Genomic DNA, 12,966 nt, shown 5'->3' with positions numbered 1-12,966 from the left:
CTACTACTACAGTACTGCAGTAGTACGAATAAAAATATTTGGTGTAATTTTTCTCATTTGGGTTGAAGAAATTTCCCCTCGGGGATTAATAAAGTGTATAAAATAAAAAAAAATAAAAAAAATTTGACCGTATTTGTCTCCACTGATGAGAGCAGGAGACCGATAAACTAAATTTTCAAATTTGACCCTCAGACCACGCCCACCACACGGGGCGCCCAGCTCACGCCCCGCCCCCCTCGCCAGCTCAGGCTTTGAGCGGTGATCCTGTAATCTCGCGTCATACAGCGAGACTTCGAGTGCACCCGGTTCCGCTAAACCAAATATTTTTCGCCACTCAACGAGCGGCAAGTTACCGGCGCATAAATATCGGTACTAACACCGGACCCGACACGGGCTGTTGAACCACAACCCGCTTTTCGTAGCGGGCAGTAAACGAGCTCCGTGTAAACTCCAAGTCACGATGCTATGAAGGTATTTAACACACGGTGACAACTCGCCATTCACCGGCGTCGACTCGGCACGGCTGAAAAAAACGCCGGTTAACGGACTGAGTCGAGAGGAATCACCGGGAGAACCGTGTCCCAGGCTCGGGTAAGCTCCGTGGGTGTGTTGGCGGTGAGACGGCGGGGTTGGGCAGCTAACCGGCACCCGGTCGCTTTTCATTTTCGGAGCCGGCTCGTGACGTGGTCGTCAGGGCTCGCGACATAACTGCGGCCTGACGTGCTCGCGCCCTGATCTCTGATCTCTGAACCGGTGCACGCAGTACTTCGTGGAGCCGCCGGCTGTCCGGTAGTGACACACACGCACGCGATGCACCAGCAGGGCTCGTTGATGCCGCCTCTGCTCGGTGATGTGTTCTGCCAGTGCCGGGCGGCTGAGACCCACCCGGGGGTGGACCCGGGCGGCGGAGGCGACCCCTCCTCCGCTGCCCCGTCCACACCGGTCACCCAACAGCCCCGGCCCGGAGACGGACCCTCGGCTCCCGGCCAGACACCGCATCCGTGTGACATATGCGGGGGTCCGGAGCAGGACCACCGGCTGAAGGTGCTGTTCCAGGTCCTGGACGTGAACGGAGACGGCGGCATCTGTGTGAACGACCTGACCATCGGCCTGAAGAAGCTGGGCGTGCACCGCACCGAGCACGAGCTCATGGTGAGTCGGAGGGTTTATCTTTATGTCTCCATGTGTATGTGAAGTGATCATTAAAGGGGAATTAAACAGCATGTAATTATACTTATAATACTATACAGTTAAAGATGGATGTGAGCAGGTGTTATTTAGACAGAAACAAAAGGCTTCCACAGAAAGTAACGAGAGGACTGAGAAATGGACAAATGTACAATAACAACATGCACTTTTTGTTTTTTGGAGAAAAGTAAAAACTCTAAAGTGATTCAAAATTGTAATTAACTATCTCAGTAACTCAGTGAGCCAAGATTTGGTTATTTGTAAACCAAAAAACATATTTTCAAACTGTTGTCTTTAATTAGTACCACACCTGTGTTCAGTGATGTAATCAGATATTGATTATTACATTACATTACATTTCATTTAGCTGACGCTTTTATCCAAAGAGACTTACAATAAGTACATTTCAACCATGAGGGTACAAATTCAGAACAACAAAAATCAAGAAAATACAATTTTCTTCAAGATAGCCAAACTACAAAGTTCTATCAGTAAGTGTCATTTTAAGTTCTCCTACTCAAGGTAAAGTCTGAAGAGGTGTGTTTTTAGTTTGTGGTGGAAGATGTTCAGAGTTTCTGCTGTCCTGATGTCGTTGGAGCTCATTCTACCATTTAGGAACCAGAACAGCAAACAGTCGTGATTTTGTAGAGTGTTTAGCTCAGTGAGGAGCAACAAGCTGATTGGTAGAAGCAGAGCGGAGAGAGCGGACTGGGATGTAGGGTTGGACCATGTCCTGGATGTAGACTGGACCCGATCTGTTCACAGCACAGTACGCAACTACCAATGTTTTGAAACGGATGTGGATGCCTCCTCCTTTCACTGGTAACCAGTGAAAGGAGGAGGAGGAGCGGAGGAGTAGTGGGAGTGAATTTCGGGAGGTTAAAGACCAGTCGAGCTGCTGCATTCTGGATGAGCTGCAGAGGTCGGATGGTACTAACAGGTAGACCTGCCAGGAGGGAGTTACAGTAGTCTAGACGTGAGATGACCAGAGCCTGGACCAGAGCCTGGACCAGAACCTGGACCAGAACCTGCACCGCCTTCTGAGTGAGAAGAGGACATATTCTCCTGATGTTGTGCAGCATGTATCTACAGGAACGTGTTGTTGCAGTGATGTTGGCAGTAAGAGAGAGTTAACTGTAGAACAGAGGTCCTGCTGCTGTCTGGTATCACTGTGGTCACCACCCTGAACATGGAGCAGAGAGGTGATGATCTGTCAGAGCATCACCCCCAAGCAGCTGCATGCGAATATGTGAATATTAGGAACTAGATTAAAGGTGTAATTTGTACCATAAATAGGATGCCAGTGATTAATTTATATATATATATATATATATATATATATATATATTAACATGAAGAATTGTCTGTAGCCATTAATTGGACTATTGCTGTTATTGAGTTTGAATAGCCCTGATGTAGGAGCAACATTATTACAGTGAATGTGCACAAACAGCAGGTCTCATGACCTCCTCTCACGGCCACAGTCCAGTTAATATCCCTCCAAACAACCTCCGGAATCTGGTGGCTAACAGCCATTTTCAAAAAGAGCCAAACAAACGGCCACATGTTCAGGTCTGGGCATCCTGGATTACTGATGTTGATTGGGGACAAAGTAGAATATATATACTGATACCATATTGTTGTTATCCTCCAGTCTCAGAATGTTTTCTCTGAGCTCGATCTACAACCCTGTTTCCAAAAAAAAGTCAAATGTAAAAAAAACAACAATGTGATGATTTGCTGATAACAAGCTGGATGGTCCCTCTCCTCTTTAGCCCAGGATGCAGCGTCCATGATTTCCATATAGAACGTGTTCCCGCTGTAGTTTATTTTGACTCCACATACATGAGTCCCTGAAGGAAGTTGCAATCTTGTTTCCACAATATTTGATGCTAATTCAGCCAATCTGCGCAATACTTTGGGGAAATTTCTCCACAATAAATGTTCTCCGTTGAAGTTCTGCTGAAGACATTACATCACAAAGGAAGCCTTTCAAAATAAAACTTACTTCATCATCAATAAGAACCCCTCGATTCCAGTCAGCAGCTCTTCATCCTGTCCTCTGGTCATCAAAACAAACTACAGGCTGAGTAACCAGAAAAATGGCAAACCAGGAAGTGACGGGGTTTATGGGAAATGTGGTCTCATCATCAGAATAATCCATCGCACTTTTATAGGAGGAGCTGGAATATGATATGATCCTGAGTTGTAGTTTCACTGTCAAGAGTCACAAAAAAACGGTGAATCCTGGAGAGAGCTCTGAACCATCTGCTGCTGGAAATCCTTGACAACACTAACTTCCTGCTGTCTGAGTAACTGAAATCACTGAGACTTTAAAGATGCTACTTTAGCCAGGTGTTTAAAGTGTTGGAGCAAAGAGTTAAAGCCAGAACATACTGAGAGACAGACGGCCTTTTCCTGGGATTTATTCCGGATAAGAAAACGATGCAGTAAATCTCTGAGGCGGGTGGAGAAAGACGTGGTTCTGTGTCTGTTCTCTGTTTCGGGGCCGTGCAGTCAGCCTGACGGTTCTGCAGGAAGCAGCTGGAAGCCTGCAGGGCTTTGTGAAGGGATGATTTTACCCATGTGGAGGAGCCCACTACATGTTGGGAATTAAAACAGCTGAGCTCGGTGGATGGGTGGAGGAGATGTGCTGATCTGTGATGCGGGTGCAGGAGGAGGGAGGGGAGGGAGGGGAGGGGAGGGGGGAGGCATCACTCAGCAGATTTCTGCTGGGAGGGAGGTGTGTGTGGGGGGGGTACTGACTGACAGCTGAGTCAGTCAGTCAGTATCCCCATTTCCATGCTGCTATCCGGTCCCCTATTGGCCGAGGGCTTCGTTCTGTGGCTCAGCAATCTGACCTGCCAGCACGAGCTGCTGTGATTGGTCGAGCTGGGCTGCAGTGAGGCTGCAGCTTTCTGGAGGCTGTGTGACTCTGGCTGCTCACGCTGAGGCCGGCAAAGTGGAAAACTGATGCTCCCATTACATCATCGGTCTCAACTGGAAACACTTGTGACGTGAACCTGGACGTTTGATAGGTGGAGACGTGATCATACTGCAGAAGTTTTACGGAGAGAGTTAGCGTGAAGAGTTTCAGTTGCTGTTGCTGCAGTGCTGCTTGGTTGACTGAGACACCGGCGTCCTCTGAAGACCTTTTTCATTCTTATCCTCCTGGTTGAACTTTGACCTCCAGCGGACAGACACAGTGAAGTGTTGTGTTTGAGCCGGAGGGACGATGCTGCAGGACGTGGTGGACTTCCTGTGCCGGACACTTTTTGGCAGGACGCAGTGTAAACCTGCTGAGACCCCGAGACCAGGAGACAACCAGACTGGAGACGTCCCAGGACAGACTGAACCCTCCTCTGACAGGACAGAGACCAGTAGTCAGAGTCATGTGAAGAAGACCACGGTGTTGATCATGTTGGCTCCGCCCACAGATCTCAGACAGGTAGGATACAGGCATGATGTGTTTAACCTGTAGGGACAACAGCTGGGCTGATGTGGGCCTGCTCTCAACCACATACCACACCGTAGGTACTGATGATACTGCATGTCTAACATGTGGTGATCCAACCTGCCGTTTTCCTCTCGGGTCCCTGAACGTCTCCTTCCCTCAGCTGTGGAGAACGACCTGTCACTCGTCTTATTGTTTGGACTGAATGCTCAACTAATGAGAGTCTGTTGATGTGGTTCAGACTGTTATTCCTCCAACTACCAGACTACTGCTTCCTCCAGTCATGTGTCCATCAGGATCTCCAGTAATACTGTTGTTGATCCTCTGACTGAGCTTCATGTCCTTTCCATCGTCAGACTGCAGGAAGCTCTCAAGTGTTCAGTGTTTGTCGCTTCAGTGGTTGTTCAGGTGAAATAGAGCTTTTTTTAATTGACTGAGTTCACCCAGCATGCATCTGTGATCTTTACCCTGTAGAGACTGCACACGTCAGCAGATGTCTCTGTTCAGGGGTGTAATGGTAATGGTGCACATAGAAGCATAGAAAAAAACGATGATTCAGCTGTAAAGAAATGTTTCTGTCTTGATGTACATTTGTACTTCAATCAGGAAACCATGAAACTAATCTGGATGATTGACAGTTTTAAAGGTGACAAACCCTCAGTGTGAAGGAGGCGGTCTGTCTGGTCTTTGGTCACATGATCTCTGGTAAATGGTCAACCTGCTGCTTTGACACATCAGCTGTTCGTTGGTGGTTGTTTGTCATTCATCAGATAATCAGTGTTTGAAGGGAGCTGCTGCAGTCCTCAAATCCTCCTCATGACATCACTCCTCCTGCTGACTCCTGTTCCAACGCTTTACTATAGTTATAGTAACTACTAGTTACTGAGTAACTATACTTATAGTCGCCACTAGTTACTGAGTAACTATACTTAGTCGCCACTAGTTACAGAGTAACTATAGTTATCGTCGCCAGCAGTTAGAGTAACTATACTTATAGTCACCACTAGTTACTGCGTAACTACAGTTATAGTCACCACTAGTTACTGAGTAACTATACTTATAGTCGCCACTAGTTACTCAGTAACTATACTTATAGTCGCCACTAGTTACTGAGTAACTATAGTTAGTCGCCACTAGTTACTGAGTAACTATACTTATAGTTACCACTAGTTACTGAATAACTATACTTATAGTCACCACTAGTTACTGAGTAACTATACTTATAGTCACCACTAGTTACTCAGTAACTATACTTATAGTCGCCACTAGTTACTGAGTAACTATACTTATAGTTACCACTAGTTACTGAATAACTATACTTATAGTCACCACTAGTTACTGAGTAACTATAGTTAGTCGCCACTAGTTACTGAGTAACTATACTTATAGTCACCACTAGTTACTGAATAACTATACTTATAGTCGCCACTAGTTACTGAGTAACTATACTTATAGTTACCACTAGTTACTGAATAACTATACTTATAGTCACCACTAGTTACTCAGTAACTATAGTTAGTCGCCACTAGTTACTGAGTAACTATACTTATAGTCACCACTAGTTACTGAATAACTATACTTATAGTCGCCACTAGTTACTGAGTAACTATACTTAGTCGCCACTAGTTACTGAGTAACTATATTTATAGTCACCACTAGTTATTGAATAACTATACTTATAGTCGCCACTAATTACTGAGTAACTATACTTAGTCGCCACTAGTTACTGAGTAATTATACTTATAGTCACTACTAGTTACTGAATAACTATACTTGTAGTCGCCACTAGTTACTGAGTAACTACAGATATAGAAAGGTGTGACATCATCTGTCTGAGGTCGAACAACAAAACCCACCTCGTTCTATTGTAAAACTGTCTCTATCCGTCTACTGCGATGTCCCCGCGCGTGTGTGTGTGTGTGTGTGTGTGTGTGTGTGCGTGTGTGTGTGTGTGTGTGTGTGCGCATGCGTGCGCGTGTCACTCAGCAGTAGGACGTGTCAGTAAATATCAGGTCAGTAACACCCTGAGATGTGTGACGGCTGTAAAGTGGACGTCTCTGCAGGCTTAGTCAACAGTGGACAGATGGCAGGAAGTCTCCACATCTACGTCTGTCCACAGAGACGTTCAGCTGTCTTTAATAACCCACCACATTAGTTCCAGTTAATATCCTTTAACAAACAGAGTGTCTGTCAACATGTTGGTGTGAACACAGAACCGATCTAGCAGCCTGTGAGATGTGTCCACGTGTCCTCTACACGTGTCCACGTGTCCCTCAAAGACCTGTCTCTGATTCCTCTGCAGAAAATAGTGAAAGCAGGAGACAAAGACCTGGACGGACAGTTGGACTTCGAGGAGTTTGTTCATTACCTGCGAGACCACGAGAAGAAGCTGCGGCTGGTCTTCAAGAGTCTGGACAGGAAGAACGATGGTGAGGAGTCCTAAATAAATATAAATAAAAATAATAAAATTATGAAACGGGAAGACGTGATCCAGTAGTGATGAGTCAACTGTAACATCTGTCACTGAACTCATCATTCACCGCTGTACTGCAGGCCGAATCGACTCGCAGGAAATCATGCAGTCTCTGAGGGACCTGGGAGTGAACATCTCTGAGGAGCAGGCCCAGAAGATCCTCCGAAGGTGAGAGTTCTGATCCGCCGTCTGGTTCTGGTGCCTGTAAACGGACCGTCAGACGAGGTGACTGGTGTTGTCCTCAACATGTCATCTGTCCTTCAGCTGCTTCCAGACTAACATGTCTGTATGTGAACGTGTTTAATGTGCTGAAGATGCTAACAAACATGTACGTCAGATAAATAAACACGTGAACACGCACAGAAACGCGAGGAGAGTCTAAGAAACAGAGATGTAACAAACTGAGTGAGCGCTCACCAAAGTATGATGTCATACATCATTTCTAAAGAAATTCAACAAATCATCAAAGATCACTGTGACGACACGTCTTTTTATTTTATCTCCACTTTGTCGTGAAGCACAGCAGGTTTTTAAACTCCTTCAGACACCTGACCTGATATGTTGCATTTCAAAAATCGTCTGTTGGGGAATAGTTTCGCCTTCTTACGATACGATTCAGTTCATGCTCGGATTATTGAATTATTCCAGCAGGTCTGAGGGGGTCTAGCTCTGCGCTGTGGTGGATGAATGAACTGTGCGAGGGGGCGGAGCTTTTCCACAGCTGTGGGTCAGAAATATCTGATGAGGTCCACCTCAAGAAAAACTACGATCGCTGCCTTGTCGTTGTACACCTCCAATTAATCTGGTTGTTGCCACGACAACAGGCGATGTTTCAAATTCGGATGTTGCTGCAGAGAAGCACCAAATTGTAAAAGGTGGAAGTTTCACACACGTGTTGAAGATCTGCACAGTTCGAAGGTTCATGTGTCTCCAGTTCCCTCCGTTCCTCTCATTTGTGACTCAGACTTTCTGAAGGATGTGTCAGTTTGATTGACAGGTGTCTCCGTCAGTCCTCGGCTGCACACAGACATCCACTGCAGGACTTCCTTGTATGTTTTTGTCCTCTAACCTCCTGTCTGTCTGTCTGTCTGTGTGTGTCTCCTCCTTTCTGGCTGCTCTCAGAATAAGGAGGGGTCAAATCTGGGCCCCTATTATGTAGTAAGTAGCAGCTTCATTGGTCTGCCTGCTGCACTGCTGCTGCACTGCTGCTGCACTGCTGCACCGCTGCATACAGAAGAACTGTGATAACATGGTGTTTCATCCTGCTGCCACTCACTGCACTTTCACTTGAAGAGCATTCCTGAGATGCACCGGTGCATGAAGCTGACAGCTGCTTCTCTCATTAACATGTCTAACCCTCTCTCTCTCTCTCTCTCTCTCTCTCTCTCTCTCTCTCTCTGTGTGTGTGTGTCCTCAGTATGGATAAAAACGGCACCATGACGATCGACTGGAACGAGTGGAGGGATTACCACCTGCTGCATCCTGCAGACAACATCCCCGAGATCATCCTCCACTGGAAGCACTCCACGGTACTCCGTCACAGCTCCTCTGGTCCACCTCACCGAAATAACATTACATAACACCGTATTAATCCCACTGTGGGGAAAGTTAGTTCAAAACAGTTTAAGAATACAGGTAGGAAAGATTAATATGGTATAAAATATATGAGGTGTATAGATGGATAGATAGAAAAACGGCGACATCTTGAAATCAGTTTTCACTTTGCAGCAGTGTGTGGAAGTATTTAATGTTGGTAAATATTAAAACAGTCATTAAGTTTGGAATAATTAGATTCAGACTCCCGTCATGTGGAGAACCAGCTGCTTTGAAACTGAAATACTTCCTGCGATGCTGAGTTTGTCCTGCAGATTAGTGATTGTTTAGTTCCGCCTCCTCCTCAGATCTTTGACGTGGGGGAGAGTCTCACGGTGCCGGATGAGTTCACAGCAGAGGAGAAGAGGATGTGGTGGCGACACCTGGTGGCCGGAGGAGGAGCCGGCGCCGTGTCTCGGACCTGCACGGCACCGCTGGACCGGCTCAAAGTACTCATGCAGGTAGAACCCACCGCTGACGTCTCATTTAAAACAGACTGAACAGGAAGTGAACTGTCTGAGCGCGTGCTGATTGGTTGTCCCCGCGCGCCCCAGGTTCACGGCTCCAAGCGCAACAGCATGCGCATCACGGGGGGGTTCGCCCAGATGATCCGAGAGGGAGGAGTCAGGTCACTGTGGCGCGGCAATGGCATTAATGTCATCAAAATCGCTCCGGAGTCCGCCATCAAGTTCATGGCCTACGAACAGGTAAACAAACAAACAAACAAACACCGGTCCGGTTCTACGAGTCACGCTGGTGCTGAACACAAACTCCTGTTTGTCCGTCAGATCAAACGGTTGATGGGCAGTAACCAGGTGACGCTGGGCATCTCAGAGAGGCTGGTGGCCGGCTCTCTGGCTGGGGCCATCGCTCAGAGCAGCATCTACCCCATGGAGGTGAGACGCCACGCCGGAACACTACGAGTTCTGAGACTTCCTGTTTGTCATGAACGCAGCACGGTGACGGAAGAGGAAGCTCTAAGTTCCCCAGTTCAGTCTCTGGATCAGCACCAGCAGCTGTAACGGTATCTGTACTGTAAGATCAGAGCAGAGCATGTCGGTGGAGACGGAGACCTCGGGCACACTGCCGGCCCGGTGTGGACGTTACCCGTCACACATTCAATCAACGAGTGCCTCTTTTTAAAATGGACATCCGTGTTGAATTTTTGAGGTCCGACAAGTGATGAGTTGTAACAAAAAAGCAGTCACGTGGCTTTTGTTCACCCTCGTTCATAACGAGACACACACACACACACACACACACGTCTCAGCGCTGCGCTCATGCACAACACAAACAGTCGGAGAAGTTTCTGATCCTCTGGAGGGAAACAGCAGGTCCTGATGGAACCGAGGTCCATAATATTCATCAGTATATTAAAGATGAGGCGCTGCATGTATCTGCTCAGCACGAAGGATGTTCTGATGTCTGACTGCTTTGAGCAGAAGTGGGAGGTCTCTTCCATCTGTGACATCACTTCCTGTCCTCATAGGTCCTGAAGACTCGGTTGGCCCTGCGAAAGACGGGTCAGTACTCGGGCATCGTACATTGTGCCAAACACATCTTCCAGAAAGAGGGCGTGGCTGCTTTCTACAAGGGCTACGTTCCCAACATGCTGGGCATCATCCCGTACGCCGGCATTGACCTGGCTGTCTACGAGGTGAGATGCTGCGCCGAGGATCCGTTTTTACTTTCTGTTCGGTTCAGTCTGACCTGTTTTCTGTCCTGTCCTCCGTCAGACTCTGAAGAACTCCTGGCTGCAGCGCTTCGCCAAAGACAGCGCTGATCCGGGAGTGTTCGTGCTGCTGGCTTGTGGCACCACCTCCAGTACATGTGGTCAGCTGTCCAGCTACCCACTCGCTCTGGTCCGGACCCGTATGCAGGGACAAGGTGAGTCCTTGAAGATCATTTCTTCAGTAAAGACGTCAGCAGACTCTGAAGTTACACAGCTGAGCTCGAACCGCAGACTGGATATAAAACTATATAAAACCAGACTGGATATAAAACTATATAAAACCAGGCTGGATATAAAACTATATAAAACCAGGCTGGATATAAAACTATATAAAACCACAGACTGGATATAAAAGAGTTCGTAGCTTCCAGGTCTGTAAAATGGTTCCGATGCAGAAGTGTCTTCAGCTGCAATACCAGCGAGTACCACTAGAGGTCGGCTCCAAAAAGCCTCCGGCTCCCTCATCAAATCCAAAGTGAATAAAATGTGTCCATCAGTTCTCTCGGTGTTGTTAGCTAAAGTCACTCCTTCTTATTAGTTTTCTGGAGGTCCATCTGAAAATAATCCCTCATTCATTAGAAAAGAAGATTCAAGAAGACCTGTTTTTGGGGGCGTGTCTGTTTGATTGACAGGCCTGTGGTGCAGTCAGGTTACAGCTATCGGTGGGCGGGACGTAGTATCGTCAGGTTTCCAATCAGATCGGTCAGATCCACCGCTGGCTCCTCCCCCAGCTCGTCCAAATATGGTCACTTCCTGCTCCAAACCGCTCTGAACTAGTAAAGATGGTGACGGACAGAATCTGAACTGGAGGATTCATAACGTTCATAAACCAACGATGACCTCACTGATGGTTGATGACATCACTGATGGCTGCTGATAGAGTTTAACGTGTGTGTGTGTGTGTGTCTGTGTGTGTGTGTGTGTGTGTGTGTGTGTGTGTCTGTGTGTGTGTGTGTGTGTGTGTGTGTGTGTGTGTGTGTGTGTGTGTGTTCCTCAGCCTCTCTGGAAGGAGGACCTCAGATGACCATGACGGGTCTGTTCAGACACATCGTCAGAACCGAGGGCTTCATGGGGCTCTACAGAGGACTGGCACCAAACTTCATGAAGGTCATCCCGTCTGTCAGCATCAGCTACGTGGTCTATGAACACCTGAAGATCCGTTTGGGGGTCCATTCCAAGTGAGGTGGAGGTGGAGGTGGAGGAGGAGGAGGAAGGGGGAGGCGTTTTTTATTTTTCACTGACAACTGAAACACTTGAAGGAACGGATCAGAACATCCGGGTTAGGGTCCGATCCTCCTGAACTCCTCATGTCAGGTTGAGGAGGAGTTCAACAGCTCCGAGACTCTGAGGAGTCTTTTTCTGTGGTGGATCTCCAACGGATGCTGCTCCTCCTCGTTGGTTAAAGATGTCTCCGTCGTCATGGAAACACTCCTTCAGGCCGATGCTGTCTAACGACTTCTACGAGTGCCTTGTTGTGTCAGACGGACACTGAACGCTCCACTTTTATCCCTCTATTTATTTATTTATTGTAGTATTTATTTATTTATTTCTGGAAGGAGGATTGATGACTGAATGTGAAATAGTTTCATGATCAGGTTGATTTCAGAGGACAAACGAAGACTTTAATATTGTTTAAAACACAACACAACATTTAATATCAAATAAATACAAACAATCATGTGACTAAATTGTATAAAGTGTATATAAATGATCAAATTAAATCAATACATTCAGTTGTATGGTATCATTTTTATTTGATTGATTAAGCTTCTGTTCATGATCACAGGCAACACAGAGGTTGCTGAGAACAGCATTTAAAGTCAAATACCTTTGAAAAGGAATATTATGGGATTAAAAAAAATGTAGTTATGAAATAAAAGCAGGTGAAACTTATAGAAAATAAGATCAATATTTAGTGATAATGAATTGGTTGTCGAAAATCTGATTCTGGTCTCATTTCTCTTTTTATGTGTTCTAATTATCAACACGCTGATTAACATGTCTATAAACGGTTGATAGTAAATAATGAACTCCGTCGGTCAGTGAGAGTGAACAGGATGATGTGTTGAATGGACATCATGTGACCTCCATCATGCTTCCTCCTCCAGCTGCTCCTCCTCCTCATCCTCCTTTACATCCAGCAACAGGTGTTTCTGCCGCCTCGCTCTCATCATGTTTCATACAGACGTTCCTCTAAGTGTCTTAAAGCAGCTCCGCCTGCAGACTAAACCACGACACACTAAATGTACAGATATTGGCATAGTTTACAAAATGTATTCAGTATATATATTTCTATTTTATTTTATTATGCTAGCTATCGGTGACAGACGCAAGAACGAGATGCGAGTTTGTGTTCAGTAGATTTCTGTCGACGCGTCATTGTAAGAATTAAAAAAGATGAATGTATGAGAAATAAACTGGTTCAAAAAATAAGATGGATGTTTGTATGAGAAATAAACTGGTTCAGCATTGATTGTTTCCAGGAGTTTTATTTGACATTGATTCTGCACTAAAGTTCCATCTGAG

The 12,966-nt window shown here is 46.3% G+C and overlaps 1 protein-coding gene across 3 annotated transcripts; it reads left to right on the top strand.

The window, feature by feature from the left end:
• The first annotated feature begins 299 nt into the window (after positions 1 to 299).
• On the top strand, positions 300 to 12,911 carry slc25a25b (solute carrier family 25 member 25b). Of its 3 annotated transcripts, none has more exons than XM_069168948.1 (11): positions 300 to 1,152; positions 6,945 to 7,071; positions 7,196 to 7,283; positions 8,238 to 8,273; positions 8,533 to 8,644; positions 9,017 to 9,169; positions 9,263 to 9,415; positions 9,497 to 9,604; positions 10,198 to 10,365; positions 10,445 to 10,595; positions 11,438 to 12,911. In XM_069168948.1, exons 1-11 carry the CDS (start codon positions 811 to 813, stop codon positions 11,620 to 11,622), a joined length of 1,623 nt encoding a protein of 540 aa, XP_069025049.1. In that variant the 5' UTR covers positions 300 to 810; the 3' UTR covers positions 11,623 to 12,911. The 3 variants fall into 3 exon arrangements, with proteins under 3 accessions (XP_069025049.1, XP_069025050.1, XP_069025051.1); XM_069168950.1 differs by lacking the exon at positions 300 to 1,152 and adding an exon at positions 4,105 to 4,636; XM_069168949.1 differs by lacking the exon at positions 8,238 to 8,273.
• Positions 12,912 to 12,966: the final 55 nt, after the last annotated feature.

Source organism: Embiotoca jacksoni, unplaced genomic scaffold, assembly GCF_022577435.1.
Source record: "Embiotoca jacksoni isolate LCO1_2020_lvr unplaced genomic scaffold, fEmbJac1.0.p SCAF_42, whole genome shotgun sequence".
In the NCBI taxonomy this organism is placed as follows: Eukaryota; Metazoa; Chordata; class Actinopteri; family Embiotocidae; genus Embiotoca; species Embiotoca jacksoni.
Note: the sequence above shows the minus strand (reverse complement) of the source record. Positions and strands in the feature narration are given on the sequence as shown.

What these genes read in the sequence shown, in the direction of transcription:
- slc25a25b (XM_069168948.1), top strand. Translation starts at nt 811, where the DNA reads ATGCACCAGCAGGGCTCGTTGATGCCGCCTCTGCTCGGTGATGTGTTC. An exon ending in GCCCAGAAGATCCTCCGAAG is followed by an intron (nt 7,284 to 8,237) that starts GTGAGAGTTCTG and finishes GGCTGCTCTCAG; the next exon opens with AATAAGGAGGGGTCAAATCT. An exon ending in TTGACCTGGCTGTCTACGAG is followed by an intron (nt 10,366 to 10,444) that starts GTGAGATGCTGC and finishes GTCCTCCGTCAG; the next exon opens with ACTCTGAAGAACTCCTGGCT.